The 26,574-nt window shown below is 42.6% G+C and overlaps 1 protein-coding gene and 2 long non-coding RNA genes across 3 annotated transcripts in view; all 3 read right to left on the minus strand.

Annotated features, from left to right (window-relative positions):
* Positions 1 to 375: 375 nt before the first annotated feature.
* LOC306972246 (tripartite motif-containing protein 16-like) lies at positions 376 to 10,920 on the minus strand (the record flags this gene model as incomplete). The annotated part of the gene is made up of 7 exons (XM_079568793.1): positions 376 to 440; positions 3,486 to 3,664; positions 4,316 to 4,442; positions 4,522 to 4,652; positions 6,824 to 6,953; positions 9,309 to 9,994; positions 10,151 to 10,920. 7 exons carry the CDS (start codon positions 10,918 to 10,920, stop codon positions 376 to 378), a joined length of 2,088 nt encoding a protein of 695 aa, XP_079424919.1.
* Positions 10,921 to 22,832: 11,912 nt separating this feature from the next.
* Positions 22,833 to 24,227, minus strand: LOC306972689. The gene is made up of 3 exons (XR_013793525.1): positions 24,186 to 24,227; positions 23,009 to 23,139; positions 22,833 to 22,929 (listed from the first exon to the last, which is right to left on the minus strand). It is a non-coding gene; the product is annotated as an uncharacterized lncRNA (long non-coding RNA).
* Positions 24,228 to 26,252: 2,025 nt separating this feature from the next.
* LOC306972688 overlaps positions 26,253 to 26,574 on the minus strand; it is a 57,147-nt gene continuing 56,825 nt past the window's right edge. Inside the window, exon 4 of the long non-coding RNA XR_013793523.1 lies at positions 26,253 to 26,337. This is a non-coding gene — a long non-coding RNA (uncharacterized lncRNA). The remainder of the gene's footprint in view (positions 26,338 to 26,574) is intronic.

Consider the following 26,574-nt stretch of genomic DNA (forward strand, 5'->3'; position numbering starts at 1 on the left):
GACGACAGAGGCTCCTCCCACCAGCTGCGCCTGCCCAGAGCTGAGCAGGAAGCACTGTTTTCTTTTCTTTTTTTCACATCAGAGATTCTTTTAAAGGTGCGCCGGCAATGAGTTTGTGTCAACAAGTAGATTATAACTAACTATAACTTTAAAACTCAACACACAAAGCATTCAAACAGACAGTATGTAATCCATGTGTTGAATGAATTATGAACTACTACATTCTCTATCTGTTACTGTTCTTACTATTTACTATTTGAGTATTTTGTGGCTGCAACAGCGAGAAAAATAAAGGTCTCTTACGTCACCAGAACTGGCAGCTTCTCCAACATTATTAGGTCCCTTCAGTCTCTGGTTCGTCTCCCTCCACAGTTCTCACGTCTCATCTTTAACCTGGTCCTTTGCTTTTACGTCTGCAGGGCCACCTTCAGATTGGGCGTCTGAAACGACAGGTTTCACTTTTTATTATATGTCATTTTTATGCATGTACGTGCTGTACTTTATGTGTGTATGGACGGATATGTAAGAGTTTATCATTCCTACATTTGTTTTGTCTTTTTTTCTTTATAAAACTCTGTCCAATGATCTGAAGTCGTACATAAATGTTGTTGGTAACACTTTACATTACGGGCCGGTAAGTCCTTGGTACTTACAGTGGTAATTCTAGATACTTATGGTGGTACTGACAGTGGTATATACTAGTAATAATAGTGGTACTTCTAGGTACTTATTGTGGTACTTACAGTGGTGCTTTTGGTGGTACTTACAGTGGTAATTCTCGATACTTATTGTGGTACTTAAAGGATACTATAGTGAGAATTACAAGGTATGTACTTCTAGAAACAGTGGTAACTCTTAGTAATGAAGGTTGTACTTCTGGTTTTCCCTTATGCTGTTTTATAGTCACACAATCCTAGAAATTACTTCTGTTTGTAGAAGTACCACATTTACTACCTATGAATTGCAGCTGCGTTATCCTTGAATTACCAGTAAGTACCATAGTAAATAGAAGTACAGCCTTCATTACTAAGAGTTACCCCAGTATCTCTTAGTAACTCTGTGACTCCCTAACCCTACCCCCAATTACTAGTAATTACCACTTTTAGTGCCACAATAAGTACCACTGGCATTACTAGTAATTACCACTGTAAGTACCATGGACTTACCGGCCCGTAATGTAAAGTGTTACCATGTTGTTCTACCTGTAACACATTGTGATATTAATATGAGGTTTTATCACTAAATAGAACCTTGTGCATCTTCAGTCTCAAGTTTAGAATCTTCCAAGTCATTTCCAGTTTGGTTCTGAATTTAAAAAAAAATGATTGTATCTTCAATTCAATTCAATTCCATGTTTAATTTGAGCATCTGAGTTCCACAAAGTTCTTCATAGGAACAGCTTTCAGAGTAATCAAAGCCAAAGAAAGATACATGTGTAGGTGAAAAGGTGAATAAATAAATAACGTCTTCATAATTATATAGTGATATAGTCGTGTGGCAGAATTACGTAATGTCCTGTCTGGTTTGGAAATATAGTGTCCAGCAAACTTGACCAAAGGGCTAAAGGCTGGATTTATGAGAAATGAAGCAGACGGGATTGAGGCCTATGAAGTGCATCGCTGTAGTAATGTTGACCTCTGAACCCTTCGCCTGAACCGAGCACATTTTCTCCAGTTCGACTTCACCCAAATCTAAAAGCTTCTCGGAAAAACATTCAAATCGCGACAAAAACGAGAAGTGAATGAGGATGAAAACACAGCAAAAAGCATCAACAGGGGCGAGAAAAAAGCTGCAACAATGCGAGGAAAAATCTTAGATCAGTTTTGTAGGTCTTAGCTTTCAAATGATGCGTTACTCTGGCCTTTAGGCGAGACGTTTTTAGATTTGGGTAAAGCCGAACTGGAGAAAATGTTCTCGGTTAAAGGCAGAGGGTAAGAGTAAATGTACAATAAATACCAGCACTGGCCTTCTCTTCTTCCAGAACTTCAGGGTTGAGAGAAAGACCATAGATTTAATCATTCGAGATTAGTGGGTCCCATTCAGCCTCATTCATTATACAGGTCCCGAGTCGTCTGTGAAACTTACATGGCTGCCAAATCTCCTCCTACAAAGCCCGTTCCTTAAAAGGGCAAAAAGGCGGGGGCGGCTGAATGACTAATCTGACAAACAGCATCACTGAGAATTCAAACTTCATGACGTGACTAAACAAGCAGGTGCAGTTGTAGAGCAGAGTTTAGCAGTAAAAGTAGAACTGTAGTTATGTTAGCAAACATGCAGAAAGCTAACTGTAGCCTACCTGAACTGTTCTTCAGTCGTTCATTTATTGTTTAACAGGACCCAGCCCTATAGGCGCCGATAATGTTCTTCCCAGTTAAAAAAAAAGACAGGTCAGGATCGATCTCACACACTCGTAGTTCTGAGCCCAGCGCTCTACATGGAGCTAAACAAGCAGAACAACAGTCTGTCGCTGCACATTCATAATCTCAATATCTTTCTTCAACACAAGAAGACAAAGTGAAGGATCAGTTACAGGCCTACAGCCTCATGCCTTTGTAAAATGATGTCATCTACATGCATCAAGTAAAAAAAAAGTCACACATGTATGAACACAGACCAGACACTTAAAAATGTAACATGATTTTTTATTTTTAAATTCATTACAAAGTTGAGCGTCATTGAACAAATGTATAAATAATCAAAGATATTTGTGCTCGTGCTCAAAAGGACACTTCATCTGCTGCTCGCACGAAAATATGATCCCAAACTTCTTCACGTCTAAATATGACAAAGAGCAGCTCATCTTTCTACATATTCACAGAACAAAAGTGAAGGAATCAGTCGTGTGTTGTATTGGAGTTTGCTGAACAAAAAGGAACCTTGAAGAGCAGCTCAGTTTTTATTTACCACTTTGGTTTTCTTCTTTCCTTTCCCTGAAAAAGAACAACTTTTTATTGCTTTTTTTCTCAGCACAAACACATTAAACTCCAGAATGATTAAGTCAATTAGAAGTTGTGTTGGAAGAAATTACAACATGTGGTGAAAGTCCCCATAATGTGGACACAGAGTCTTCAATTATGTTATATTTCCTCCAATATATTCATACACTAAGTCAGGCCCGTGGGCCACACTTGGTCTCCTGATGCTTCAATCTGGCCCCTGATCAATTTAGAAATAATATTTTTTCTATTTATTATAATGTTAATAAAACCCATTTTACAGCACCAGTGCATTACAGCGTCTGTTGGATTTGGATTAGTTCTACTGTACATTTATGTTTGCTCTGGAATATCAATAACTGAATCAAATCAACACTTTCCTGATTAGTTTAGTTGTGATTTGCAAACCAGCACAACACAGTGTGCTTCTCTCACTTTGATCTGTTTGAAAACATATTTACATGTGAAGGATCATGTTTATGATATTGGCAGATCCTGAATGTAGAACTGCAGCCCATGAACCATTGCCCTCAGTACATTGTTCATTACCTGGAGTTTGGCCGTTCTTGGCTCCTCTGTGCTGTCCTCTCTCTCCGGTGTCCGGGGCCTGGGAGTGTTTGGGCCGAGCGAAGGCCACGCCCACTTTTTTCCCGTCGATCTCAACGTCCTCCGCTGCCTCTTTGGCTCGTCTGCACGAGTCAGTGCTCTCAAAGTCCACAAAGCCAAACCTGAGGAACAAATGAGAGTGATTCACAGAGGCCCAGCTCCAGACTCATTGTACTGTGTCATTAATGAGCACGTGACTTCAAGATAAGTGTCCAAAACTCTGGCCCGAGAGTGTTTGTTTAAAAAGTACAGCAAAGCCTTAAGGGCAAAAATAAAGTTTTACATCAGAAAACTGCGACAAAAAATGTAATAAATGTACAGACGATAAATATTGACAAAAATATATAAATTCATGTGACATTTCTTGAGCGATAATCCACTGTATCCAGTGTATTCAATCAGCATTTTCAATTGTCTGATTAATTTGTCCTATTTGATGTGAGACTGTTTTTCCTACTGCTCACTCATGACCTGCACTTTGACCGGCAGAACTAAAGGAAAAGACCAACAGCTCTGAGATTAGGAGGAAAGACTTTTCCTATTTCAAAATGACCATTTATAAATTTCAATATTTTTTTATTATTTTTTTTATCTTGATTCTCTTGAAGCACAAAGAACAAGCTCTCATCATTGTGTCTCTTCTTCATCTATAATGTGGTGCAGTCCTGGTTTTAAGTACCACTGTGTGCTGCCCCCTGCAGGTTACCTCATGTGTGTACAGCTCCAGTATCTCACTCATACAATCCCATCTGTGCACTTCCTGTTTGACTCACTTCCTTGACAGTCCAGTGTCTTTATCCACAAATATCCGTGAACTGGAGGCTCCCTCAAACGCCTCGGTCAGAGTGTCCGCTGTGGTTTTCTCATGGAGGCCCAGGACAATCAGGGTTTTAGACGGGACTGGAACAACCATCATAAAGCACGACTATCACCATTTACTGATTGATTTGGTCTGAATGCAGTCCGCTGTGTCACCAACCTTGTGCCGGCTCGGCTTTCCACTTCAAACCAAACTGGACTTTGAGCGGCCTCTTCTGAATCGCACTGTTTTTGGACGACTTCAGAGCCTTCGCCGCATGTGCCACAGACGCAAACTCCACAAAAGCAAATCTGTGCAGGAAAAGGCAAACACGCTGTATCAATAAGTTCAATAAATGCTCTATCCAGCGGTTTCTAATCTGAGCTCAGAAATCTACATCCTGTAACCCGGCATTTCAAACATGTGCAGTGTCTGGTCAGTGCTGTGGACATTATTAAGGTAAGACACTGCAGGTGAAGAGGGGGGAAAATAAATGTAGAGACATCAGTGTGAAACCTTTGCTGTCGATTAAATATGAGCAACAAATGTATTGAAAGTTTTAAGTAAGTTTTCATAAAGGGTCATTTACTGGTAAAAATTAGTAAAAATGTTTATATTTTGGTGACGAAAGCTGAATAATGGATCGAGCCTGGTTTAACCTGTTAACCCCCACCTGAACCGAGCACATTTTCTCCAGTTTGGCTTCTCGGAAAAAATGTCACTATAGCAACGAGAAACGAGGATGAAAACACAACAAAAATGTGACCAAAGAGCGACAAAAACCAACAATAATACAACAAAAAAGTGCGACAACTTGACAAAAAGGTTAAGATCCGTCTTGAAGGCCTTAGCTTTCAAATGAGCCGTTATACTGCACTGTTGCTCCCCAGTCGAGATGCTTTCAGATTTGGGTAAAGCTGAACTGGTCATCCCTCCCCCTTTCTGTTGCAGGCCGCATTAACTCTGTGCGAATGAACATTTTACCCAAGTTTACATATCTTTCCCAGTGTCTACCAATTTTTATCCCAAAATCATTTTTCATGAAACTAAACAGCATCATCACAACTTTCATCTGGAATGGCAAGCCCCCCCCAGAATATCATGGACCACTTTGCAACAACCAAAAACAGACAGGAGGCATGGCCGCACCAAACTTTCAGTATTATTACTGGGCTGCAAACATCAGACCAATAGTCCACTGGCTCTACGCACATCCGGGAGCCGATGCCCCTTCATGGCCACAGCTGGAGGCATCATCTCGCAGCCCCTCATCCCTGTCAGCTTGAACTTTTTCTAATACACCTCCCCCATCTGAATATACTAAGAATGTTAAAAATACTGTCAAAATTTGGTTTCAATGTAAAAAAACATCAAAAAAGGTCCCTCAGTTTCCCAACGCTCCACAAAAAAATCCCGGTGACCTCATTCTAGCTCGACCACAAACATTTAAGAGTGTGATTTCAATCCTATACAGCAACATTTTACAGACTGAGCTCAGCGTGACCCTCAATGATGACCTCTGGCTTTCAATTCTCAATAGAGTCCACACCTCCTCTGTCTGTGCCAAACAGTCCTTTATGCAATGTCAAATTCTGCACCGCTGTTTTTGGACCAACCAGAAGTTAGCGAGGATTTTTCCTGATGTGAACCCAAACTGCAATCGGTGTGGTGCTGCTCCAGCCAATCATGTTCACATGTTCTGGTCTGGTATTTAACTAGATCAGTATAAACATCTCAATTTGAGCACAATAATCAAAATTTTAGTTGTTTTGACTAGTTAAGAAGTTCTTGGGCATTTGTCCTAGATTATTTCACTTGTTCTGAGATGTTTCTGACTCGTTTCGATACGTTTCGTCCTTATTTCAGGTCATTTTCTTTGCCAATGGGGTTAGAAAATTGGTCTTATCTCATTGGCAATTTTACTTTCTTATTTCAAGCGAGATTTACCCTAGAACTGGTCTGAAATGTCCTCAAACAAGCAAAGTAAACTTGGTCCGATCAGGAAAAGTGTCTGAATGAGTGAAAACCGCTCAAAACAAGATACATTTCCTCAATTCAAGTCATTTAAGCCAATGCTTGATATTTACTCGTATCCACAGCCCATGAATTAGCCTTTGTCTGTACCTGTATGTGAGAGAACGTGTGTGACTGCGTTATTAGTATTATTTTTTATTCATTTATTTTTTCTCTTCTTTCATATTTCTTATTATTTAGTTGTTGTTGTTTTTTTCCATTTGTTTGCTCTTCCTTTTTTGTATCTGTTCTATGTTTTAACCAAAATCATTTCCCATGTACAACTAATGAAGTTAAAAGAAAAAAAAAAAAAGTGGAGATATCGTTGCAAGAGTGTAAAGAAAAGCTCTTTCTTCTTGAGTTTGCTGCAGCCGTCTCCCACAAAGGAAATGACCAGACTTGGATGACGGAGTCTTATCGATGGGATTCCCTTCAACACGTGGATACCAAACCTGCATAAAAGATTTACCCCTTGGATTTCCCGTCGCTCTGAGGAATGCGGATCTGCACGGCGCTCTTGAAGATCTTCTTGAGGAGTTTGGGCTGAACTTTGACTGGCAGGTTCCTCACAAACAGAGTGTCGCTGGGAGGAGCTTCTGCTGTGGAGGAAGAAACCGGTGAACACGAGCTTTGATATGAATTAACGGGGAATGAACACATGTGAAGGCGGCTCCTTTAGACAAACCTAAACTGAAGCCTTAACATTTTAATTGATGTTGATACAAATAAATAAATATCGCAGCAGAGATGAAGTCAGGGTGATAAAACTTTGCCGTTTGTCTCACCACTTATTAGAAAGAGCTTTAACCTCTTAACTCCCGCCTGAACCGAGAGGATCTTTTTCCTCACGTCATCACATTTTTTTTCCATCATTTTTTTGTTGGGTGTTCAACTCATTTTGTCACATTTTTGTCATTTTTTTGTCCATTTTTTGTCACATTTTTGTCATTTTTTGTCACATTTTTGTAATTTTTTTGTCCATTTTTTGTCACATTTTTTCGTCAATTTTTTGTCATTTTCGGTCATTTTTTGTCACATTTTGTCAAATTTTTGTCATTTTTTTGTATTCATTTTTTGTCATTTTTTCGTTCATTTTTTATCAAATTTTTGTCTTTTTTATCACATTTTGTCATTTTTTGTCACATTTTTGTCATTTTTGTGTTAATTTTATCACATTTTTGTCATTTTTTTGTCATTTTTTGTCAAATTTTTATCCTATTTTTTTCACATTTTGCCACTTTTTCATCAATTTTTCGTCACTTTTTCATCAATGTTTTCTCACTTTTTTGTCACATTTCCATCATTGTTTTCATCTCAGTTTTGTTGCTATTTTCACAGCTTTTTTCCAGAAGCTTTTGGATTGGGGTAAAGCCAAACTGGAGAAAATGTGCTCGGTTCAGGTGGGAGTTAAGGGGTTAAAGGAACTACACCTCATTTTTTTTCTAGTCATGGAATAACATTATGACTTTTAGTTTATTGGAAACTCTATTTCATGAACTTACAGGCTGCTTTTCTTGCATTTTTGTCAAAGTGACCCTGCAAAATTGTGAAATGAGCGTAAAAACACATCACATTGACTTTGCTCAATATCCCACTTTAGGAACTGTATTTGTATATTTGATCGTCTTCTGCATTCGACACATTCATCATCAAGTATAACGTGATTCCTGCTGTTGTTATCACTGTGTTGCCACATCTATGAGGCAGATAAAGTCCACACTCACTTGGCTTTGTCCAGTCGAATGTCCTGCACCAGGAGAGACTGCGTCATGAAGTAGTTTGCTAAAGAATTTCGGATTTCCTCGTAATATTTAGAGTTGTCCAAGTTTCCAACATAAAGGCAGTAACCTACAAACAGAGATGTTATCAACCTCTCCTCTGTTACACATTAGCTCCATTCTAGCTTTACATTCACTGAACCAGGTCATAAAGAAGAAAGACACAATTCTTCCTCTGGTCGTCAGTAAAATGGACCCCAAGGAAAACTTTTGGATAGAGAGACTTTAGAGACACGTTTATTCATGATGAGCCTCATTCAAAACACATCATAAATCTGCACTCGTGGTCTTTCTATGCAGATGTTTTTATCATTACATTTTTTGTTCTACATTGTTATTACTACAGTGAAGCTCAGACCAGACTTCATACAGAAACATACTACTACTACTACTACTACTACTACTACTACTACTACTACTACTACTACTACTACTACTTTGTTTCGTGGGTAAAGTAGATAAATAGATTTACCTTGACATGTTTCAGCATTGGTAATAACTTTAAGCTTCTGGTAAATGACTTTTAGAAATCAATCCTAAAACTAATGAGCTTTAATTTTACAATACAGTTTTACTGGACACTAATGTAGATGTAAACTATTCAAACTGCACCTTTTTCATTAAAACACGGCCAAGCAACACGAGAAATAAGAAATGACAAACACTGGATATGAGGAATGACAAGGTTGGTCCATCAAGACTTTATTTTCATGTTCAGATAAATGACAAAAAGATTCAGACTCATTAGGAGCAAAAAACATCATTTTCCCTCATACACCGTCCTCCAGAGTCTAAAGAGTCAGTGACATTATAGAAAACATTTACTTCCTTTGACATTTTGAAGTAAATGAGTACAGACTAAAACAAAGTTATTACTTGTTTAATTTATGATTTTGATTTGTCCTTGTGTAGAAAGTCGTGTGTGGAGGAAGAGATTTTCTAGTTTGTTTAAAATCATAAAATAAAATAAAGGTCAAATCCATGTGACTAAGTTTATTGAATTTGAAGCTTGTTTACGAGTCAGACCGATAAAATCACACATGTTCAGCTTTTTGACACAGGACAGACACAAGAACAGCAGTCATTTTGAAGTCCTTGTAAATATGGCAGGTACAGCAGGAAACTTTGATCAAACATTGAAAAAACTAGTGCAGTGTCATGTGAGTTTTGGAAAACATGCAGAATCTCCCCCGTAAACCCAAAGTCCAGCGTGCAGAGGCTGAGTGAAGGTGGTCTGGACTCTGTGCAGAAGGATCATGGTTTGATCCTTAACGCTGTAGAAGGACAGAGCTCCTGCGCTGTGGTCCAGGTAAACTCCCACTCTGTTTGAAACTGGACCCGGTACCTCTGAGCGGACGTTGTTGAAGAAAAATGTGTAGAGACTTTTCTCACACTGTAGGGCCCAGGATTTATTATTCAGTCCAAAGGCAGATTCATCATAACCTCCTTTTCTGTTGATATCTTTATATGTTACTCCGATACAAACCCCTCCCTTCCAGGTCAACTCCACCTCCCAGTAACAACGCCCCGTCAGACCCTCTCTGCTCAACACCTGGGTCAAAAGACTAAATCTGTGTGGATGATCAGGATAATTTTGGCGTTGGTTCAAATATGTTGCTCTTCTGTTTCCCTCAGACAGAGACAGATAATTGTTGGCTGTATTTGGGTCGAGTGTAATATCACATGCATATCCCAGGAAGTCCTCTCTAAAGTTGAGTTCAGGTTCAGACAGTTTAAACTCTTTCAAAGTGAGCTGCAGTTTGTCTTTGAGCTCTGACACAGCTCTGGTCAGGTCCTCTAAGTTCCTCCTTGTCCTGGTCTGGATTCTGGACTCTGTCTCAGACTCAGTGCTTTGTGTGGCTCTCACCAGAGGAGGACAGAGCTGTATGAACTGGTTATGGTCTGGTGTGAGGGACAGTGTGTCCAGCTCAGAGAGGGTCCTCTTCAGCTCAGTGACGTCCCGCTGCAGTTTGTCCTGAAGCTCTTGGACTTGCTGTAGTTGGCTCTGCTCTTCAGACCGGATCTGCTGCTCCACTTCAGAGCGTCTTTTCTCTAAAAGCAGGGCCATCTCTCTGAAGTCGTCCCCGCTGCGCTGCACTGCAGTCTGGGCAGAGCGGCTGATGTCCTGGGCCTGCTGTCGGAGCCTCTCCTGCTCCGTCTCTTTGTCCTGGAGGCTCTGGAGCAGCAGGGCCCTCCTGGTCTGCAGCTCCTCCTGTCTCTGGGCCCTCTCTGCTGCACAGGACACCGTGTCATGGCCCTTGTGTTGGTCCATGCTGCAGAGGTAACAGATGAGCTGCTCATCTGTGCGGCAGAATATTTCCATCAGCTTGTTGTGTTGAGAGCAGAGGTTTTCCTGGAGTTTGTCAGAGGGCGACACCAGCTGGTGTTTCTGAAACATGGCCACTTCATGATGAGGCTGGAGGTGGCTCTCACAGTAAGAGACCAGACACTGCAGACAGGATTTAACAGCTTTCAGCTTCCTCCCAGAGCACAGATCACACGACACGTCTCCAGGACCAGCGTAGCAGCGGTCAGGAGGGGGCGCTGTGAGCCCTGTCCTCTTCAGCTCCTCCACTAGATCAGCCAACACTGTGCTTTTGACCAGGACAGGCCTGGGAGTGAAGCTCTCTCTGCACTGAGGGCAGCTGAACCTCACCTTTTGGTCCCAGTGGGTTTGAATACAGTCCATGCAGTAGCTGTGTCCACAGGGAACAGTCACTGGATCCTTCAGTAAATCCAAACAGATGGAACAAGTTATGGCGTCCTGGTTCAGAGCTCTCTGCGCCATTTCTGCTCCGGTTGTGAGTGATGTTTACACAAATGAATCTCTGGTGTTTCCTGACGACAGAGGCTCCTCCCACCAGCTGCACCTGCCCAGACCTGAGGAGGACGCTCTTCAATATTAAAGATTCCTTTTAAGGCATCTCGGAAGTGAGTTTGTGTCAAACAGGTTTAGTGACATTTAAGCACAATTTAATCCTTTATGGAAAAATAGTCTCAAAGCTTTCTCTTCAAAACATCCACGAGCCAAAACATTTCATAGAAAATAAATATCCATTCATGAAGTTCATGTAATCTTTTGTATTATGTTTCGTGGGTAAAGTAGATAAATGGATTTACCTTGACATGTTTCAACATTGGTAATAACTTTAAGCTTCTGGTAAATGACTTTTAGAAATCAATCCTAAAACTAATGAGCTTTAATTTTACAATACAGTTTTACTGGACACTAATGTAGATGTAAACTATTCAAACTGCACCTTTTTCATTAAAACACGGCCAAGCAACAAGAGAAATAAGAAATGACAAACACTGGATATGAAGAATGACAAGGTTGGTCCATCAAGACTTTATTTTCATGTTCAGATAAATGACAAAAAGATTCAGACTCATTAGTGGAGGAAAAAACATCATTTTCCCTCATACACCGTCCTCCAGAGCCAAACATGAGATTTGATTCATCAGAACAATTTTTTCCCCTTAAGAATATTTATATTTTTTTATCTAACCTTTATTTAACCAGGAAAGTCCCACTAAGATTAAAAACCTCTTTTTTGAGCGAGAAAGACACAGTCACAGAATCACACACACGTTATATACACATGAAAAACAGGCACAAAGTCAAAAAAGTCGACTCAAGTGTTCTCAATCTGGACTTAAAAGCGCTCAATAAAATAAGTTCAGTTCATTTCCCGTCTTTTTTACAACATGCTCCATGAAAAAGGAGCAGAGTGAACGAAAGCCCTTTTTCATATTAAAAATGAAGCAATAGCTTAAGATTTGGTGAAGGACAGCGAGTAAAAGCTAAGATGTGACTGGAGCAGATTAGAAAATATTACATGAGACGTAACGACTTCACTGGAGGAAACTCCGTGTTCATAACGGTGGATGTTTTTGTCTTGAGGCTAACGCGGCTAACACTAAATAATAATTAAATCAAAGTTTTGAACGAGCCTGCGCGAAAAAGAATCGTCCTGTTAGTAGTTTAAATAATATTTACTTGTTTACATGTTATATTATCATTTTTCAACATTAGCCTTTAGCTCTAAGATAAAAGCTCCGCCCCTTACGAGCGCTGGCGTTTCCTCTGGGGCTGGATTCACAGTGAACATGATGTTTGTAACACGTTGCTGTGACTCCATCAGTAACTCGTTGTCCTTAACCAGATCCTGAGCTTCTCTATATTTGTGTGGGACCTGCTAATTGTGAAAGTAAACGATCAGCGACAGGAAGTCCAGCGTCTGGCTGACTGTCCAGGAAGACGTCACGTGGGGAAACTGTGCTTAAGCCTATAGTTTTATAAAGGAAACAGGTTTGTAAGAGTTGCATATTTTCTCCTCTTGGTTTAATATACATGGTAACAAAGGACAGAAATAGTTGAACAATATAGCGGGTAGTGAAGTCTTGAAGTATTTATGTATATCTTTTGTGAGTCGTTTACATTTTTAAATCATTCACAGATAGTTCTGAACGTTCTCAGTGGATTTTCTCCTGAAAACTCACTGTCAGCGTGTGATGAAATAAAACCCCATTATCTGACTGCAGATATAGTAAAATAATCCACTATCAGGTAAAACTCAGTGACATTATAGAAAACATTTCCACCTTGGACATTTTGAAGAAAATGAGTACAGACTAAAAAAGTTCTTGTGGCTGTCATTACTTGTTTCATTTATGATTTTGATTTGTCCCCGTGTAGAAAGACAGGCGTGGAGTTTATGTTTAAAATTGCAAAATAAATGAATAAAATGAATCCTTGGTGTTTCTGACGACAGCGGCTCCTCGCAACAGCTGCACCTGCCCAGAGCTGAGCAGGAAAAAACAAATATCAAAGATTCTTTTAAAGGTGCGCCGGCAACGAGTTTGTGTCAACTGTGTTAAACAGGTTTAGAATAAATGTAAGTCGATTATAACTTGTAACGAATCACCTGTCTCTTCCAAGGCGTGAACGCTACTACGCACTATCAGGCAACGGGCGGATCTGTATACCAGCAGGGGTGAACAACCAATAAACAAACAAATGATTTCGCCTTGGCTCAATTTTATATGTACAGCCACATCCCACCCCAACGCTCGAGCGTAAAACCCGTTGAACACAAAACAACGCACTAAGGCGCGTGAAAACAAAAGTGTATAGTCCAAAATAAGTCCTTAAATACAGGTCCAGACCGGGAAGCCTTGAAACCCACCGCAGGCCCGGTTTCTATGGGACAGAATAAACGCGGTTATAGCAACAGGTAGCCGGCTATGTGGCCATCGGCAGCCAAGTTACTCACAACCCGAGCGGCTGCCCTCCCGTGCACCCCAAGTCGGACCAGACTCTCCCAGCAGCTCCGCGAAGCGTAAATCCACCTCCGTCCTGGATGGTTAGTTCCAAAAAACTCGTATACATCCACGAAAGGTTAGCTCCTGGCAGCGCAACACTGGCAAAGAGTCCCAAGTCGGCGTGTGACGTCACTTTTCTCGCGCGCCCCCGTGCGCGTGACCCGTTACCCAGATATACCGGTAACCCAGGTTAACACAGGAACACCACCGGCTTGCAACAATACGACAAAAATACAATAAACATAGTCCATGCCTACAGTGACCAGGTTCTAAACATTGAACAACATTCTAGAGGGATTTGGTTCACCCCTGCTGGGTGACTCCCATGTAGGGACCTAGGTGGTCTTTACAGTCCCCCCCCCCCAGCCAGCGGCTTATCGGGACCAAAGAAGGGCTTCATGTCGACCACGTTAATAGTGTCCACCTTCCCCTTATCTGTCATCCAACGAACTTGGTAGTTCACAGGGCCTAATTTCTTCTCTACTCTAGCAGGCCCATTCCATCTAGGCACAAGTTTAGCAGAGAACTTAACAGACGCTTTGGACAGCGGGTGCGACCTAACCCAGACCAGACTACCAACGGCAAAGTGTACATCCCTGCGTCGTGCGTTGTAGTATCTGGCTTGTCTAGCTTTGGACGCGCCCACATGTTTTTCAACATCCTCTCGCAACTGTGTATGTATCTGAAGGGTCCGATATGCAGACGTTTGCGGTGTAGGGGCACCGTGCACTAGTCTCTCAAGCGGCCCCTTCAACTCCCTTCCCAGTGTCAGCATGGCCGGTGTGGCACCTGTGGTCTCGTGCACGGCGGTGTTGAGGGCCATTCGGAACTTCGGTAGCCATTTGTCCCAATCCTGGTGGTGGTTTCCAACATAGGAGGCGATCATGTTCTTCAGAGTGCGGTTGACTCTTTCCGTCATGTTGGTCCGGGGGTGATAGGCTGTGGTAAGTTTTTGTGTCACACCCCATGTATCACACATTCGGGCCATCAGATGACTCGTAAACTGGGGTCCCCGATTAGACACCATGAACTTAGGAATTCCCCAGCGCGTAAAGATCTCATTTTTGAGGATCTTGCAGACCTTGGGTGTCTTTGCGTCTTTCATGGCGAACGCTTCAATCCATCTGCTGTAGTAGTCCACCACCACCATGAGTATGGAGTTCCAATCCTTGCTGAGGGGAAAGGGACCCATGAAGTCCACCCCGATCATCTCTCCTGGTACCGTCACCTCTGTTGATTGGAGGAGTCCAGCTGGTTTTTCATTTGGACTTTTGTACTGCTGACATGTCCGGCACATGCGGACGTGATTCCAGACGTCTCTTCGGACCGTCGGCCACCAGGCCACCTGAAGAACCTTTAACAACGTCTTCATTCTCCCTAGATGGCCTCCAAAGGGACTATCGTGGTAATATGCCAGGAACTGTGGCACCAGCGCTGCAGGCACTACGAGCTGGTAGTTGTAGCCCCCGTGCTTGGACGGTACCCCCCTGTGCCACACACCCTGCTGGAGTTGACAATGAATACGGCCCGGACTGGGTTGGTCAGCGGAGGGTCCTAGCTCTTGACAAGTTTGGTCCAACTTTTGTGCGTCGGCTACTTCTTGAAGAGAGGTTGGTAGGTCGGCCCAGTAGGTCTTGGGAACAGCTAGGAGGACTTGCCCTCCAAAAGCTGGGGGAGCACGCGACAAAGCATCCGGTACAATATTACAGCAGCCTTTCTTATAGTGCACCCTAAAGGTAAACGCCTGGAGACGCAGGGTCCATCGTGTCAATCGCGACGATGTCTTAGGACAGTTGAACGCCCAGGCCAGAGCACTGTGGTCAGTATAGACATCGAATGTGGTCCCTTCGAGGAAATGTTTCCACTTTTCAACAGCCCACACCACGGCTAAGCATTCCTTTTCTGCTGTGGAATACCGAACTTCAGCACCTTGGAGAGCTCTGGAGGCAAAAGCTATGGGTCGCTCCTCCCCATCGATGTTCTGCATGAGCACAGCTCCCAGGCCCACGTCACTAGCATCACAGTGAACCTGGAAACCATGATGAAGCCGCGGCTGTGCGAGGACTGGTGGTGAGTGCAATAGGACTTTGAGGTGGTCGAACGCAGCTTGGCAGGCCGAGGACCATTCCCAAGGTACATCTTTCTTTTTTAGATTGTTCAGGGGCGCTGTGATGTCAGCCAGCCTGGGGATGAACTTGTGATACCAGCCGACCATTCTGAGGAACCTCTGGAGGGTTTTCAGGTCGGATGGAGGGGGATATTCGGTAATAGCCCAGATCTTTGCTGGATCCACCTCGACTCCTTTGCCTGACACAAGATGTCCAAGGAAGGTGAGCTGGCTTTGGAGCAGGTGACATTTTTTTAACATTCAGTGTCAGATTTGCTTGGTGGAGCTTGGCAAACACTGCTTCGAGATCACGCAGATGTTGTTCTTGTGTCTTCGAGAATACGATTATGTCATTGATATACACGAAACAGACTTTACCCTTGAGGTCACCCAACACGATCTCCATTAGTCGCTGGAACGTCGCTCCGGCGTTGTGTAGACCAAAAGGCATGACCTTGAATTGGAACAGGCCAAGGTGCGTGGTCACCGCAGTGCGGAGTTTGCTCTCTTCATCCATAGCCACCTGCCAATATCCACTTTGGAGGTCCAGCGAGCTAAAATACTGGGCGCCCTGCAGGGATTCCAATATCTCGTGTATTAGGGGCATCGGATAGGCATCATGCTGCGTTTTGGCGTTTAGGCCTCTATAGTCCACACAGAACCGAGGAGTACCATCCTTCCTTGGTGTGAGGACCACAGGAGAAGCCCAGGGTGAGATGGATGGTTCGATTACGTCGTTCTTGAGCATCTTCTGGATCTCCTCCTCGATGACGGTTTGTTTCTCCGGAGACACCCTATAAAATCCCGCCGCACCGGCATCTCATCTGTTGTTAGTATCTTATGCTTGATCACCTTAATGGCACCAGTGAGCTCAGTCCAAACTGTTGGCCACTTCTGCAGCAGTGGCCGCACCACCTCAGGCTGAGCGTCAAGGAGGGGTGCGACAGGACTGTCAACCAGGGAACTCGTCATAGCCACATAGAAGTGCACTGACGGTGTCCTGTGACTCCACCGTAGATTCATCCTTGACTTGGGGAGAAACGTGTACTCCTTTCCTCCTGGCATGATGTACTTTCTGATGTGTGGTTTCATGGTGATCTGAGACATGGTCATAAAGTCGAGTCCGAGTAGCAATGGCATACACAGGTGATCATCAGCCAGAACGTGGACAGGGAGTGTACCGCGGAACTCGTTTAGGGTGAGGAGTAGGGTGGTTTTTCCAATAGGTTTGTTCTCCTGTCCGTTAGCCATGACGAACTTAGGGATTTCACTCGGAGCCAGAACCTCTCCTTCCTTCCTCACGGCCTTCCACAAGGAGTAGCACATCAGGGAGTAGGTGCATCCTGAATCTAGGACTGCGTCACCTCTGGACCCACGGACGTTGATTGGCACTACCAGTAGGGTCTGTTCGCCCATGGCTGTGGCGAGGTCCGCCGCAGCATTCCGACCTGGTCCCTGGTCCGATTTCTTTGCAGTCCTTTTCGGTGGATGCGTTTGCTGAACCCGGCTCCAGTAGTCCTTGGTGTTGCTCCAGTCCTTTTCAATGAGAGAGCCCACACTGCTCCACCGTGCTCACTGTACCTCGTAAACCGCTGGCCAGCCTTGGGTTGCATGCACTGAGGATACGATTCACAATCTCCCCCTCCAACATGTCTGGCCTCCACTTCAAACAGAGGGCACGATGGTCGTATGCAAAATCCCTAAGACATTGGTTTGGGGCCTGAACGTTTGCTCGGAGCTGTTCCTCTATTTCTGATTGATAGTCCGAGGGCAGGAAGGCCTCGAGAAAAGACTTCTTGAACTGTTCCCAGCTATCTATGGTGTTACGTGCTGTGACCCACCAACTCCGTGCCGGACCCTTTAAAACAGCATTGAGAGTACCCAATAGCTCAGTGTCACACAAAGGCCGAAGGGACAGGAAGTTCTCACATTGTTCAATGAAGTCCATAATATCTGCAGAGCTCCGGGATTCACCAAACTGGGGAAATTCCATCCGGATGGGTGGACAGGCCGGTGCTGATGGAGGTATGGAGAATGTCACATCCGCGGGTGTTCTATGTCTGGAAGACGTAGGCTCGACAGGTGTAGAGTAACTGGCAGGTTTCCACGATAGTCGGCTTTTGGCGAGAGTCTGTTTCAGCTCTTCGCTCCACTTTTCATCCCTGCGTCGCAGGCACGCTGTCACCACCCCATCGAACCGTACCAGCTTGGCATCTACATACTCCTTTAACTCTGCACCCAATCTCTCCATACCCGCTCTCAGACCGTCCTCTCTGCTGAGGGTGCTGTCCACTGCATCCGTAAGCCGGACCCCCAGAGAATCCACTGACTGTTGTAGTGCCTGAAGCTGCTCCATTACAGCCTCCATCTCCTTGGAGTCTCCATCTTCTGCTGTAACCGTGTTTTGGTCTTGCCCAAGGGACTCATCTAAATACATAGACTCTAGTTGGCTGGTGAGTTCTGCAACCACATTCTCGGTTTGCCTAACTGTGACATGGCGGAGTGGGTCCAGTACTGGGCCGGTGCCTTCCCCGTGTTCCACTCCGGTCTCTTCCACGTCCACCAATGCCCCTTCTGGTACGTGGCCGTCCATTATTCAGTATGAACCCGCCAGACGAATACTGTTGCGTGACTTGTATTCTACTTTTTTTTTTTCTCTTTTTTTTTTCTTTTATATTTTATTGTTTTTAGTGTTCTCATTTATGTATTGTCTTTGGTTTATGTAGCCCTCTACACCCATGCGCGTGTAACTGTGCGCATACGCAGGTAAAACCCTATGCGTAAGGGTGCGTAAAATAACCCAAACCGGGCTGTAGTCCAACCCCGGACAATAAGTCTAACGTTATATACGTCGCTGATGACTAGAGCAGCACGTGGAGACGATCCGTGTATAAGTCATCTACGTCTGACCGATTCACAGCAATGTACGCGAGATAGACAAATCGCTGATATGGTTGTGCGTCAGATCCGTGTTCCCCGTACGGGCCACCACTCTGTAACGAATCACCTGTCTCTTCCAAGGCGTGAACGCTACTACGCACTATCAGGCAACGGGCGGATCTGTATACCAGCAGGGGTGAACAACCAATAAACAAACAAATGATTTTGCTTTGGCTCAATTTTATATGTACAGCCACATCCCACCCCAACGCTCGAGCGTAAAACCCGTTGAACACAAAACAACGCACTAAGGCGCGTGAAAACAAAAGGGTATAGTCCAAAATAAGTCCTTAAATACAGGTCCAGACCGGGAAGCCTTGAAACCCACCGCAGGCCCGGTTTCTATGGGACAGAATAAACGCGGTTATAGCAACAGGTAGCCGGCTATGTGGCCATCGGCAGCCAAGTTACTCACAACCCGAGCGTCTGCCCTCCCGTGCACCCCAAGTCGGACCAGACTCTCCCAGCAGCTCCGCGAAGCGTAAATCCACCTCCGTCCTGGATGGTTAGTTCCAAAAAACTCGTATACATCCACGAAAGGTTAGCTCCCGGCCTACTGTGACCAGGTTCTAAACATTGAACAACATTCTAGAGGGATTTGGTTCACCCCTGCTGGGTGACTCCCATGTAGGGACCTAGGTGGTCTTTACAAACTAACTATAACTTTAAAACTCAACACACAAAGCATTCAAGCAGACAGTATGTAATCCATGTGTTGAATGAATTATGAACTACTATAATTTCATGTTTTCTTGGGCAGATACATAAATATCAGAAAATGTAGCTTTACCTTAACATTTGGTGAACGATCGTGATAAACAACAATAATAAACAATAGTAATAAACTCAACAACCCACTTATCTTTACAATTGAGTTTTAATAGTTAGTAAATGTGTCTCTGAAAATTACACCCATCTGGTTACAATTCCAGGCAACAAAAGCTGAGCAACAAAACAACAAACTGAACACACTGAAGGTGGAACAATATTGTGGGTCAACAATGTAAAACTGAGTCAGATGTTTTGCTCCTGTACATTCTCTATCTGTTACTGTTCTTGCTATTTACTATTTGAGTATTTTGTGGCTGCAACAGTGAGAAAAATAAAGGTTTCTTACGTCACCAGAACTGGTAGCTTCTCCAACATTATTAGGTCCCTTCAGTCTCTGGTTCGTCTCCCTCCACAGTTCTCACGTCTCATCTTTAACCTGGTCCTTTGCTTTTACGTCTGCAGGGCCACCTTCAGATTGGGCGTCTGAAACGACAGGTTTCACTTTTTATTATATGTCATTTTTATGCATGTACGTGCTGTACTTTATGTGTGTATGGACGGATATGTAAGAGTTTATCATTCCTACATTTGTTTTGTCTTTTTTTCTTTTATAAAACTCTGTCCAATGATCTGAAGTCGTACATTAATGTTGTTCTACCTGTAACACATTGTGATATTAATATGAGGTTTTATCACTAAATAGAACCTTGTGCGTCTTCAGTCTCAAGTTTAGAATCTTCCAAGTCATTTCCAGTTTGGTTTCTGAATTTTAAAAAAATGATTATATCTTCAATTCAATTCAATTCCATGTTTAATTTGAGCATTTGAGTTCCACAAAGTCCTTCATAGGAACAGCTTTCAGAGTAATCAAAGCCAAAGAAAGATACATGTGTAGGTGAAAAGGCAAGACGTTTTTAGATTTGGGTAAAGCCGAACTGGAGAGAATGTTCTGGGTGAAGGCAGAGGGTAAGAGTAAATGTACAATAAATACCAGCACTGGCCTTCTCTTCTTCCAGAACTTCAGGGTTGAGAGAAAGACCATAGATTTAATCATTCGAGATTAGTGGGTCCCATTCAGCCTCGTTCATTATAAAGGTCCCGAGTCGTCTGTGAAACTTACATGGCTGCCAAATCTCCTCCTACGAAGCCCGTTCCTTAAAAGGACAAAAAGGCGGGGGCGGCTGAATGACTAATCTGACAAACAGCATCACTGAGAATTCAAACTTCATGACGTGACTAAACAAGCAGGTGCAGTTGTAGAGCAGAGTTTAGCAGTAAAAGTAGAACTGTAGTTATGTTAGCAAACATGCAGAAAGCTAACTGTAGCCTACCTGAACTGTTCTTCAATCGTTCATTTATTGTTTAACAGGACCCAGCCCTATAGGCGCCGATAATGTTCTTCCCAGTTAAAAAAAAAGACGGGTCAGGATCGATCTCACACACTCGTAGTTCTGAGCCCAGCGCTCTACATGGAGCTAAACAAGCAGAACAACAGTCTGTCGCTGCACATTCATAATCTCAATATCTTTCTTCAACACAAGAAGACAAAGTGAAGGATCAGTTACAGGCCTACAGCCTCATGCCTTTGTAAAATGATGTCATCTACATGCATCAAGTAAAAAAAAAAAAGTCACACATGTATGAACACAGACCAGACACTTAAAAATGTAACATGATTTTTTATTTTTAAATTCATTACAAAGTTGAGCGTCATTGAACAAATGTATAAATAATCAAAGATATTTGTGCTCGTGCTCAAAAGGACACTTCATCTGCTGCTCGCACGAAAATATGATCCCAAACTTCTTCACGTCAAAATATGACAAAGAGCAGCTCATCTTTCTACATATTCACAGAACAAAAGTGAAGGAATCAGTCGTGTGTTGTATTGGAGTTTGCTGAACAAAAAGGAACCTTGAAGAGCAGCTCAGTTTTTATTTACCACTTTGGTTTTCTTCTTTCCTTTCCCTGAAAAAGAAAAACTTTTTTTTGCTTTTTTTCTCAGCACAAAGACATTAAACTCCAGAATGATTAAGTCAATTAGAAGTTGTGTTTGAAGAAATTACAACATGTGGTTAAAGTCCCCATAATGTGGACACAGAGTCTTCAATTATGTTATATTTCCTCCAATATATTCATACACTAAGTCAGGCCCGTGGGCCACACTCGGTCTCCCAGTGCTTCAATCTGAGGGCCCTGAGGCAATTCTCAATTTAAAAATGATCTTTTTTCTATTTATTATAATGTTAATAAAACCCATTTTACAGCACCAGTGCATTACAGCATCTGTTGGATTTGGATTAGTTCTACTGTACATTTATGTTTGCTCTGGAATATCAATAACTGAATCAAATCAACACTTTCCTGATTAGTTTAGTTGTGATTTGCAAACCAGCACAACACAGTGTGCTTCTCTCACATTGACCTGTTTGAAAACATATTTACATGTGAAGGATCATGTTTATGATATTGGCAGATCCTGAATGTAGAACTGCAGCCCATGAACCATTGCCCTCAGTACATTGTTCATTACCTGGAGTTTGGCCGTTCTTGGCTCCTCTGTGCTGTCCTCTCTCTCCGGTGTCCGGGGCCTGGGAGTGTTTGGGCCGAGCGAAGGCCACGCCCACTTTTTTCCCGTCGATCTCAACGTCCTCCGCTGCCTCTTTGGCTCGTCTGCACGAGTCAGTGCTCTCAAAGTCCACAAAGCCAAACCTGAGGAGCAAATGAGAGTGATTCACAGAGGCCCAGCTCCAGACTCATTGTAATGTGTCATTAATGAGCACGTGACTTCAAGATAAGTGTCCGATACACTGGCCCGAGAGTCAGGCCGCACAAAATGTACCAGATCTGAAGTTCAACATGAGCCACCAAAATATTCCAATAAACAATGTGATGAAGACCTTTTATTGCCACAGAAACTACCTGAAGCTTAAAAATTACAAAAATACACTAGAAAAATGTCATGTAAATGAACAGATGATAAATATTGGGGGAAAAAATGTATGAGGCATTTCTTGAGCGATACATCGATATAGTAATCATCGTTACAGCCCTAACACTTGTAATCACCACATACACATGATGGCCACTGGGAGGCGCCACACGCCTATGCCAGTTAATCCACTGTATCCAGTGTATTCAATCAGCATTTTCAATTGTCTGATTAATTTGTCCTATTTGATGTGAGACTGTTTTTCCTACTGCTCACTCATGACCTGCACTTTGACCGGCAGAACTAAAGGAAAAGACCAACAGCTCTGAGATTAGGAGGAAAGACTTTTCCGATTTCAAAATGACCATCTATAAATTGCAATATTTTTTAATCATTTTTATGTTTTGTTTCTATCTTGATCCTCTTGAAGCACAAAGAACAGGCTCTCATCATTGTGTCTCTTCTTCATCTATAATGTGGTGCAGTCCTGGTTTTAAGTACCACTGTGTGCTGCCCCCTGCAGGTTACCTCATGTGTGTACAGCTCCAGTATCTCACTCATACAATCCCATCTGTGCACTTCCTGTTTGACTCACTTCCTTGACAGTCCAGTGTCTTTATCCACAAATATCCGTGAACTGGAGGCTCCCTCAAACGCCTCGGTCAGAGTGTCCGCTGTGGTTTTCTCATGGAGGCCCAGGACAATCAGGGTTTTAGACGGGACTGGAACAACCATCATAAAGCACGACTATCACCATTTACTGATTGATTTGGTCTGAATGCAGTCCGCTGTGTCACCAACCTTGTGCCGGCTCGGCTTTCCACTTCAAACCAAACTGGACTTTGAGCGGCCTCTTCTGAATCGCACTGTTTTTGGACGACTTCAGAGCCTTCGCCGCATGTGCCACAGACGCAAACTCCACAAAAGCAAATCTGTGCAGGAAAAGGCAAACACGCTGTATCAATAAGTTCAATAAATGCTCTATCCAGCGGTTTCTAATCTGAGCTCAGAAATCTACATCCTGTAACCCGGCATTTCAAACACGTGCAGTGTCTGGTCAGTGCTGTGGACATTATTAAGGTAAGACACTGCAGGTGAAGAGGGAGGGAAATAAATGTAGAGACATCAGTGTGAAACCTTTGCTGTCGATTAAATATGAGCAACAAATGTATTGAAAGTTTTAAGTAAGTTTTCATAAAGGGTCATTTACTGGTAAAAATGAGTAAAATTGTTTATATTTTGTTGACGAAAGCTGAATAATGGATCGAGCCTGGTTTAACCTCTTAACCCCCACCTGAACCGAGCACATTTTCTCCAGTTTGGCTTCTCGGAAAAAAAGTCACTATAGCAACGAGAAACGAGGACGAAAACACAACAAAAATGTGACCAAAGAGCGACAAAAACCAACAATAATACAACAAAAAAGTGCGACAACTTGACAAAAAGGTCAAGATCCGTCTTGATCTTGAGCTTTCAAATGAGCCGTTATACTGCACTGTTGCTCTCCAGTCGAGTCGCTTTCAGATTTGGGTAAAGCTGAACTGGAGTAAATACACTTGGTTAAGGCGGGGTAAGTGGTAAATATGTGACATATGTTTATTTTGTGACATATTCGTTACAAAGATCTTTTCAGACGGGATTTTGGATCTTGTTTGGTTTAAATAAGCCGGAGAAAAATGATGTAAAAATTCAAATTTCGCCTTGTTTTTTGAGGTTCGAAACTCAATAAATCAGTCTAAGAGATGAAAAAATTCCCTCTGGAAAAAAGTGTGAAATACCTCGAGTCCATGATGGAAAAGTTCAAGTCTTTGGAGCGACTGAAGTGGAGATATCGTTGCAAGAGTGTAAAGAAAAGCTCTTTCTTCTTGAGTTTGCTGCAGCCGTCTCCCACAAAGGAAATGACCAGACTTGGATGACGGAGTCTTATCGATGGGATTCCCTGCAACACGTGGATACCAAACCTGCATAAAAGATTTACCCCTTGGATTTCCCGTCGCTCTGAGGAATGCGGATCTGCACGGCGCTGTTGAAGATCTTCTTGAGGAGTTTGGGCTGAACTTTGACTGGCAGGTTCCTCACAAACAGAGTGTCGCTGGGAGGAGCTTCTGCTGTGGAGGAAGAAACCGGTGAACACCAGCTTTTTCCCACTCTCCATCTCATTCACACTGATGATACGGTCAGGAGGAGCTGGGGAGCAGGGAGAGACACTCAGCAGATTGTCGGAGCCGCCACTAAAACCTACAGTGTTCCAGGCATTGATTTGTCTTCTGGTCTGTCGCTGGAGTTCTGAGAAAAGCCACTAGAGGAGGTTCAAAGATTACTCAAAGATGAGCAAGTGGGTCGAACACACAGCTCCAGGTATGTTTCCGATGAGAGAGCAAAATCATAACGTGGTAAAAAATATAAGGTGCAGAATTCCGTGAAATTTCAACGTGGGAACTTTCCCATGGGAATGAACGGGAATTTAAGGGAATTTATGTGAATTAACGGGAATGAACACATGTGAAGGCGGCTCCTTTAGACAAACCTAAACTGAAGCCTGAACGTTTTAGTTGATGTTGATACAAATAAATAAATATCGCAGCAGAGATGAAGTCAGGAAGATAAAACTTTGCCGTTTGTCTCACCACTTATTAGAAAGAGCTTTAACCTCTTAACTCCCGCCTGAACCGAGAGGATCTTTTTCCTCACGTCATCACATTTTTTTTCCATCATTTTTTTGTTGGGTGTTCAACTCATTTTTGTCACATTTTTGTCATTTTTTTGTCCATTTTTTGTCACATTTTTGTCATTTTTTGTCACATTTTTGTCACTTTTTCATCATTTTTTTCATCATTTTTTGTCAAATTTTGTCAAATTTTTGTAATTTTTTTGTAATTTTTTGTCACATTTTTGTCATTTTTTCGTTAATATTTTTATAAATTTTTTGTCACATTTTTGTCATTTTTTAGTCCATTTTTTGTCATTTTTGGCCATTTTCTGTCACATTTTTTCATCCTTTTTTTTGTCAAATTTTGTCATTTTTTCATCATTTTTTGTCATTTTTTGTCAAATTTGGTCACAGTTTTGTCATTTTTGTCTTAATTTTTTGTCAAATATTTATCCCATTTTTTTTTTTCTCACATTTTTGCCACTTTTTCATCAATTTTTCGTCATTTTTTGGTCAATGTTTTCTCACTTTTTTATCACATTTCCATCATTGTTTTCGTCTCAGTTTTGTTGATATTTTCACAGCTTTTTTCCAGAAGCTTTTGGATTGGGGTAAAGCCAAACTGGAGCAAATGTGCTCGGTTCAGGTGGGAGTTAAGGGGTTAAAGGAACTACACCTGATTTTTTTTTCGTCATGGAATAACATCATGACTTCTAGTTTATTGGAAACTCTATTTCATGAACTTACAGGCTGGTTTTCTTGCATTTTTGTCAAAGTGACTCTGCAAAATTGTGAAATGAGCGTAAAAACACATCACATTGACTTTGCTCAATATCCCACTTTAGGAACTGTATTTGTATATTTGATCGTCTTCTGCATTCGACACATTCATCATCAAGTATAATGTGATTCCTGCTCTTGCTGTACAATAAAAAACAAATAACTCGTGAGCTGAGACGTCAACAACGATGTGAGGAGCCAACAATGAGAACAGGAAGTTGCTAATTCCTCGTGTGAGCGCCTCCATGTCGGCGTCTTCTTCACGTTCACCACCAGAGGTCGCCGTGGTCTCAGATCTCAGATCTCAGATCGGAGCAAAAGATCTCAGATCTTTTGCTCCGGTCGTGGGTTCCTCTGGTTGCTCGTCGAGAAAAGGTACGAATGACTGATCTTCTCTCCTCTTGCTCCCCTTCGCTGTGCAGCAGTTTCAATAAAGGCAAAAAAGAAAGAAAGGGGAATAAAAGTCTGTGCAGCCAGTGTGGCTCTGGTGAAGCTGTGGCGAGAGTTTTCACTTTGAGATAAAAGGATGCGAGCACATGAACAGGCGCAGTGCACATAATAAACAAGGAAAAAAATCTATTGAAAAAAAGAATCCAAACAAAACAGAAAACACGGGTGGTTCCTTCTGCTTGAATTCCCTCTTTTTGTGGCACCTCAGGACGGGCTTGAGCGTCTGCAGAGGTCGTTTCAACTCGCTCCTCTGTTACACATTAGCTCCATTCTAGCTTTACATTCACTGAACCAGGTCATGAAGAAGAAAGACACAATTCTTCCTCTGGTCGTCAGTAAAATGGAGCCCAAGGAAAACTTTTGGATAGAGAGACTTTAGAGACACGTTTATTCATGATGAGCCTCATTCAAAACACATCATAAATCTGCACTCGTGCTCTTTCTATGCAGATATTTTTATAGACCAGACTTCATACAGAAACATACT

This window comes from Gobius niger (assembly GCF_951799975.1).
Source record: "Gobius niger genome assembly, chromosome: 13".
Classification (NCBI taxonomy): Eukaryota; Metazoa; Chordata; class Actinopteri; order Gobiiformes; family Gobiidae; genus Gobius; species Gobius niger.